General features: G+C 33.4%; 1 protein-coding gene across 2 annotated transcripts; it reads left to right on the plus strand.

The window, feature by feature from the left end:
* The first annotated feature begins 3,979 nt into the window (after positions 1-3,979).
* LOC107820657 (uncharacterized) lies at positions 3,980-8,233 on the plus strand. Of its 2 annotated transcripts, none has more exons than XM_075231860.1 (5): positions 3,980-4,060; positions 5,298-5,401; positions 6,636-6,790; positions 7,406-7,478; positions 7,785-8,233. In XM_075231860.1, exons 2-5 carry the CDS (start codon positions 5,356-5,358, stop codon positions 8,048-8,050), a joined length of 540 nt encoding a protein of 179 aa, XP_075087961.1. In that variant the 5' UTR covers positions 3,980-4,060; positions 5,298-5,355; the 3' UTR covers positions 8,051-8,233. The 2 variants fall into 2 exon arrangements, with proteins under 2 accessions (XP_075087961.1, XP_075087962.1); XM_075231861.1 differs by having other exon boundaries at positions 3,991-4,060; positions 5,306-5,401.
* The last annotated feature ends 55 nt before the right edge of the window (positions 8,234-8,288 follow it).

Here is an 8,288-nt window from a genome sequence, read left to right on the forward strand (position 1 = left end):
ATATTAATGTATAAATCTTAAGATGTATATATAGTAAATCGAATATAGCTTATATATCTTAAGATGTATATATAGTATACATCTTAAGATATATATTATAACGCATTGCTTTGAATATCTCTTTACAATATTTTTGTCTTTAAATTTGAATTAAAAAATTTAGGTGACAATTCTATAATATAATTTATTAGGAATTGCCTTAGATATTTTTATTACCATTTTTTTTCTCTAACTTGTATAAAAATAATTTAAAAAATAAAAAGTATCCGTTGGGCCCGCTTAGGACCGTTTGGGCCCGCTTAGGCCCGGGACCAACCCACTTAACACGGGACCGTTAGTTCGTGGTTCTGATCCCGGACCGGTTTCAACAAGAAGTCCGCGAAATCCGGGACCGCTTAGGACCGACCCGTCTATGACTGGCCCACTTAAGACGGGGTCCGGCCCACATACCACCCTTATTTAAAGATGACATGGACGATCATTTCTATGATATTGATATGCTTCTGTTTTAATTGGTTTGACTTTTCCTAAGACCGGTAATGACATTTTGGGCCAACTAAGGGGCCATTTGGTTCGGGTTTAGGTTAATATATTTAGTATTTTATTAAAAAGTATTAGTTAAAATTATAGTATTATTTTTATATCAAAATCTTGAAATAACTTATATTGCATGTAAAGTTTGAACAGTTGAGCTACTTTAGGTGAGTTAAATTGAATTGAATTACATTACTCATTGGCAAAGCATTCAGCTCATAATCATTTTTCATTTTTCATCAAATCAATCTACTAAATTTTTACTTATTTATTATTATTATTAGTAGTAGTAGTAGAACATCAAACAAATCAAATTGAAGAAAATAATATTTTTTATATTTTGATAAGTTTTTTTATAGGTTAATTTGTACTATATATGCCGTTCAAATTGGCTCAAACTCTTAAATAAACTAATTTTTGCTGTACCGAAAAGACCCACAAATAAATAGATATTCAGCCAAACACACTCAAGCCAGAGCAAATCGAACGAGTCGTATTTCCTTGGCTAAATTTAGCCTAGAAATTTACCCCTCTAGGCTCTTGATTCAAACGGTACTTCCATTAATAGACCTACCGAAGTACTATTGGCACCAACTAATTTGGTTGGCAATTAAAGCGGATTAAAGTCCATATTTTTTCTTGAAAAATATTACGTCTTCCGCTCACTTTTACTTGTCCAATATTCTAATAAAATAGATTTTTATTTTTACTTGTCACTTTTAGCATATCAAGAGAAGATAATTTCTTTTTTCATGTTATACCCACAGTATTACTTACTCGTTTCAAATCATTTTCACCAATCCATTAAAAATATGCATCAATTAAAAATATGTATCAACTAATTCAAGTTATCCCTATTAATTATGATATATAACTCGAATTTATTAAGCAAATATGACAATAGTACGGCAGTTTTTGCTAATATTTTAGCTCTATTATTATATATTAAAACACTATTAGTTCTCATTGAAAAGATCAAGTGAAATCCATTAATGTGCTAAGCAGCTGGATATGTATATAATTAAAGGTTTTAAAGAATTTCTTTTTCATATGTTTCTTTGCTTCTCCTTTAGAAGGTCATATAAATAGAACATTATCATTTTTATGTTTGCAAATTAAAATTTATATTTGTTAAACTTGTTAAGATCTGCAAAATTTGAAGGAAAAACTACACCGCATAATTTCTCCTAAAAATAATATCATGTAAAATATATATATTAAAATATTAATGCATAATATACATATTTTTATATATAATCAATGTATATTTTTTATATATTTAACTAGCGAATGTAATTATTTTTAGATATATATATATATATATATATAAAAAAAAAATAGCGAATATAATTATTTTTAGCCGACCATCCAAATATATAGGAGCGGGTCAGGGTCGTTGGGTATTTTAAAAGATACAGGTGTGTTTTATTTAATACAAAATAATACATGTGGCGGGTTAAGAAAATGCCACATGGCGAAGTTAAAGTCAAAAAATTAATTAGGTTAGTTTTATTAGATATAGGGGTAAGTTTGAGCCCAAAAACAAACGTTAGGGGCATTTGTGGACCAAAAGGTTAACGGATTGTATTTTTGAGCCATTTTCAATACGTTAGGGGTATTGTTGGCCCTTTTCCGTATAAAAAAGAGATAATTTCAGAGACCTCGAGACCTCCCCTCATATTTTGCTCCATCACACTGACATCTCTCGTGGTTTACGATATTACGCTTACCTCCCTTGTTTGCAAAATTAATTAGATAGAAGAATATAGGGTAAATTTGACAAATGGTCATATAATTATGAATTATTTTTCACCAAAGTCATATAACTTTGCTTTTATCGTACAAAAATCATAGATTTTTACTAACTCACATAAAAATCATAGTGACGGAAAATTTTATTTCGCCTTTGGCATTCAAAGAACGGATTTTTTTAAAAAAAAAAAAGAATTTTCATAAACCACTATTGTTTAGTGGCTATTAACTTCCTATAGCTACCATATACATAATTACTTCCTATAGTTACTATACAGCTGTTACAGTAGTGTATTCGTTGTATTCGTGTTACTGTATTCATGAGTACAACAGCAAAAATGCCTAAAATCAGGGCAGTCCGGCTATACATGCATGTATTCACATGTATTTGCATCGTGTATTCATGAATATAGTAACGACAATCACCTTAAAAATAGATATGGTCAGCTATCTAATAACAAAAATTATATCAATTAGAGTGATACACTCCTAATATAACTCAACAAAATCAATTCTAACATGCCCCATTATCAACCCAATTAATTAGAATAATTTTTCAGTTGTATTTAACTTTTCTATTTAGTGTTTTTAATTTTTTTTTATTGTTGCATTCATTAGATTCAATGTTTGTATTTACTGTATTCGCTATTTTATATTCAGTATATTCAAATATATTTGTATTGGCAGTATTTTAGTTATTCCTAATACATGTCATTACAGTTGTATTCAGCATTTCATTGGTTGTATTCACTATATTTATATTTGTATTCAGTGTATTTTACTGTATTTTATTATATTTTAAAATTAGATCTATTCACTACTATATTTTATTCTATTTTAATGTTTGTATTTAGTGTATTTCAATATTTATATTATGTATCCATACATACTGTAGTATGCATGAATACAGGACATATGGCATGCATGAATACAGATGTATTCAACTGTATTAAAAAAATACAGATCTTTGAAAATACATAAATATAGGCAAAAAAATATATTTATATAAAAATACAATATGTTTGAGTGAATTTGTACGGAATACAATGTACTTGTATCATTGTATTTGACTAAATAACAAAGAAGAGAAGAAAGTTTGTCAGAGATGGCGTTTTCCAGCCAAGAAGAGAAGAAAGTTCGTCGGATCCATACAATAAATTTATGATAAGAGTTCATCACATTGCTCATTTCCGTTTGAAAAATTCACTCTTTTCTGTTTTCTGGCTGCCTTATATACTATATTCTAATGTCTCGTCGGCCATCAATACTAAGGCGTGTATCTTGAGTTGCTCGAAAAGAGAGAGATTCTTCTTTTTCGTCGGCCATCAATATTAGGGCTTGAGTTGCTCGAAGAGCGAGAGAAGGAAGAGAGAGAGAAAGAAAGAAGAAAAAATCTGAGAGATAATCTTATGTTAATTGAAAGAAAGAAAGAGAGGAAAAACATAAGTATTTCATGCCTCAACGATAGTATATATCATAAATATCTATTTTGCTATAAAATATAAAAAATAATTATAGAAAATATAAATATGGCGTATGGCTTTTAGGTAAAATTTCCTTTAAAAAATGATTCCAAGGGCGGATAAAGTCGGACTCGAGAATTAATGTTTATTTTAATCATGGAAGCTAGCAATCGTCCACGTGCTCATATTGGTCATATTGGTCTCTCTATATATATATATATTATATCATTCTCTTCTAATTTTTTATTTCACATGAGATTCTAATCGAGCAGCTTCAGAAACTTGGCAACCGTTGTTCTCTGTATCAGAAGGTGAGCGCCGAATTAACTATAAAAAACGTCAGAGTCAGACTAAATTAAGCACCCTAAACAAAGCTTCAATTAACTGTAATTTTTTTATTAAATAAATAGTATCTTATGTATTTAAGAAAAGCAATTTGGAAAATATCTTAGCAGATTCCACTGTCTTGTTTTTGGATTTGTTAAGGTATTAGAGAATAGAGTCCGATCCAAAAAGAGCCATTATGATCCTCGTCCTTAAGAAGGAATACTTGGATGGTGTATATTTTGTTATAGAACAGAATACATGCGACATCTGATCTAAGAGTAAAGCTGATATTGGACATTGACATCCTTTCGTTGGTAGTCCTGTTTTGCCTACCAGAGGCAAGAAAGGTCATTCGATTTGCAGGAAGAAGCGATTCGGTTCATGGTGTCGCTGTGCTTGTGCAAAAACGTGAGAATTTGGTTTCAAGAGAGTGGAATGATAGATGAAGATATTACTCATAAAATTAAAACCGGATGGTTGAAAAGGAGAAGTGCTACCCGGAGAGTTACGTGATAGAAGGATGCCTACTAAAGTGAAAGGCAAGTTATATAGAACAGTTATAAGATCGATACTGCTATATGGTAGTGAATGTTAGGTTGCTTAAGTTCAATATATTCAAAAGATGAGTGTTGCGGAGATGCGAAGGCTAAGATGGATGTGTTGTCATACAAGATTAGATAAGATTTAAAAATGTCATTCGCCAAATGGTGCAAGTAGCATGCATTGAGGATAAAATAAGAGAAGGTCGCTTGAGATGGTTTGATCATGTCCTGAGTTGACCTCCAAATGTACCGGTCCGTAGGTGTGAAATCATGGTAAGTTAAGGTGTTAAAAGGGGACGAGGTAGACCTAAAATCACACGGAAAGAAGTTGTGTCAAAAGACCTACAATTTCTCTGAATCAATGCAGACTTAGCTAAAGATATGGCATAATGGAGGAAAAAGATTGCTATAGGCGGGAATAGGTTTAAGTCTTGTTAGTACCTCGTTTTTGGTCCTCTTGCTTTTCTATAATGATTATTCTACTATGGTTTATATATATTATAAACTTGTTTTTCCCTCATTATTCTATTTGGTGTGACGATGACATGAGTTGAGCTTAAATGGAGAAACATGATTAATAGATTCATTTGGCCTCTCCCAACTTATTTGGGATTGAGGTGTAGTTGTTGACTTTTTTGTTTTTGTTGTCGATTGCATACTTAATCTACTCTTCCTTTAGTATTTCAGGATTCTAATAGGAGTTCAATCTCAGGGAGACTCAAATTTTTTTCAAAAAGATGTTAACTGCCAGTACCACTATGAGTGCACCTACTTTGCCAATAGGTATGTTTGTGTATATTCCTTGACTGATTCCTTTTAATAAGTACCACCATTTTCCATGTAATTAGGAGCACACTGTGAAAACTTTCATCTCCTTTGATCATGTCAAACATTAATATATTAGATATCAGCTTCTCTTGTTGTTATCTCGCTGAGAAGCTTTTGCCGCATTAGATGTGAGAATATCCGAATAGCCATCGCTACGTAAGTGCTGTAGGAATTACATCAGAACGTAACATGAAGTAATGATCCTTTTGTAATATTGCAGTTGCTGTTAACTTTTGACTGTTTTAGCACTCTCTTTCTCTCTCCATGAAAACATAAATTTGCACTGACCAACATGTTGAAATACTTTGTTACTACAAATCAGTAAAAGTGTTTATGATTTATCATCTAGCTTTCTTGAATTTTGGTGTTGTTCAACTCCTTGGAAGTCTAAGATGCATCCTTTGCCCTAAGTCAAAAGCTTTTGTCTTTGAGTTTACTTGTCAAAAGAAACACTTAAAAATAAAAAAGCTCGTCTTTGATTTTCTGGTTTACCTTTTTTTTTTTTTTAATCTCACCATCACGCGGGTTTAGGCTGACCCCAACCTGTATATTAGAATCCAAAAAGGAAATACATGGAGGCGGGGGACATAAAACCTTACCTCTCCTTCTACAACAAGTAAGTTAGGTATTCCTAACCGTAAAGTTAGCAAAAACTTACATGATGTAAGATCATTCCCATATTGATCACCAAATAAATAAGTTGACCCTAGTGTCGGATTGACCAGGAATAAACAATTAAGCTTCCAAAAAAAGAGGGAGCACAATTCCCTATTACCGATGTGTAGAAACATAGCTTCAGTAAGTTCCATTCTTGTGTTTTTCCCTAATTCTGAAATTAGGAATTTGATTTTGATCCATTCTGGAGCATCCTCTAGCCTTCTTAGGGAGGTCTTTCCATTCATCAAACAAGACAGTAGTACCATCTAATAAGTTGCTCCCAGTTTTTGCTAGAACATCTGCCACAGTATTTGCTTCTCTAAAGCAGTGTTGAATTTTCTGGTTTACTTGATGTGATGGTGTTAGGTTTTGAAGTAACTGAATCGAACATTTATGTTTAAGGTTTGACAACGATGTCATCAAAAGATTTGATACTTTAAAATCCCTCGTTGGCAAAACCATTTGAAGATTTGTTGCTCACCCTACAGCTCGTGCTATCTATGTTGTTAATCGTTGGATGTTGTTGTCACAGTGAGAGCAGAGGCTGAATGCCTGAAGCAATTCAAGCCAATAGTATCTGTTGGCCTCCAGCCGCTTGGCATGCAGTCTCAATTTATTAACAATGGAAGACACTTGATATGTCCTGTTCAAGAAAAGAGTGCTTCCATAATATGTGTTGCTGCTCTGGTAACATTTCTTTGGGTACTACTGTTTGTGCAACTGCTAGCATTGCCCTGTTTAGTTACATACCCCTAATTATTCTAGTGGATCATTCGTACTTGTCATGTCTTATATATTAATTTTGTGCGACGTTTGCTGTGAGAAGCTTCAGAGCTTCAGAATGCTAGTGCAAGTCGCTGCTCATGGCATAAGTTATCACATTGGACTATGTCTCCTTCAGCATGCCAAGCAGGATTCTGCAGTCAGTATATTGTAAACAACTGCACTCACTAAAACAAGCACCCTGAACTCAAGTTGATTAGCCTCTCTATTTGCACTCGTTGTTTATAGATATGGATTGGTAAAATGTGGAAATATATACTTGTTTGTTACTTGAAAGTGGTAGTGTAATGCATTTCTAGTTACAGACAATTGGAAATAGGATCTCACAAACTTTTAATCTAAAAAAGAAACAATGGGAATTAGGACCTCATCGCTTATCTATATTGATGTTCTTGATGCTGCTGCTACGATTACTACTGCTTGCATTTAGTTTTTGGTTTTCCATTTCCTGCATCATTCTAGTAACATTTATTGCCACTAGTATTCCCTGTTCAACCTTTAATTTTGCATTTAATACAGAGTGCCAGATGTGCAACTAAAGGGCAGATGCAGACTCTTACAAGGGAAAATTCAACCATTACAGTTGCACCAGGTAATTTTTTCATGTTCTTTGCAGAAACTGGTGGAACAAAAGGAACGGATATAAAACAATCTATGTTTTACGTTGTAGCTGTTTTCACTGTTATGCTTATGGTTAGTGGTGTCTGCAACCCGTCCTGTTGTTTTAGAAAGCAGTGTTATTAAAAGCCATCGTTTCGTTTCTTAAAAGCGATGCACAATGCCGCTCTGCACATTTTTCAGCAATTTTATCCACCAAAAAATGAGCAGCCATGCTTATATTCTATAAAGATCCTGTGCAGAGTATCATTTGATGCTGATATGTCTGGGTTGAATGCAGAGAAGGTGAAATCTCCTGATCTCGACGATGGTGGGGCTGGGTTTCCCCCTCGTGATGATGATGGCAGCGTGTGGTGGCGTGGGGGTGGGGATGGGGGTTGGGGGGGGGGTGGGGGTGATGGTGGTGAAGGCCGTTGGGCAGGTGGGGGTGGTGGAGGCCATTGGGCATTCTTCTTTTTTGTTTTTCTTGTCATCCTAGGCTTCTTGAAGGATAAAGAGGAAGAAGGACCCTACCAGGATCAAAGAAGAAGAAAACCAGTATATTGATAATAGAAATCGAAGTATTATTGGAAATCGGGGATTTGCAACAAATGTTCTATTAGTAAATTTATTTTGCCCCTAGATTAGACCTTTATCACGTAATATTTGCCCTTATGTTTCTGTAAATCAAAGCTATTTTGGTGCTCTTTTTGGAAAATGAATGTGGTTCCCTGTAAGATTATATGTTGTACTTTTTCACAAGCTCCCTTTGCCTCTGTTGTATCTCTTTAATTGCTCTAATTAT

Source organism: Nicotiana tabacum, chromosome 15, assembly GCF_000715075.1.
Source record: "Nicotiana tabacum cultivar K326 chromosome 15, ASM71507v2, whole genome shotgun sequence".
NCBI classification, from domain to species: domain Eukaryota; kingdom Viridiplantae; phylum Streptophyta; class Magnoliopsida; order Solanales; family Solanaceae; genus Nicotiana; species Nicotiana tabacum.

What these genes read in the sequence shown, in the direction of transcription:
- LOC107820657 (XM_075231860.1), top strand. Translation starts at nt 5,356, where the DNA reads ATGTTAACTGCCAGTACCACTATGAGTGCACCTACTTTGCCAATAG. An exon ending in TGCACCTACTTTGCCAATAG is followed by an intron (nt 5,402 to 6,635) that starts GTATGTTTGTGT and finishes TTGTTGTCACAG; the next exon opens with TGAGAGCAGAGGCTGAATGC. An exon ending in AACCATTACAGTTGCACCAG is followed by an intron (nt 7,479 to 7,784) that starts GTAATTTTTTCA and finishes GGTTGAATGCAG; the next exon opens with AGAAGGTGAAATCTCCTGAT.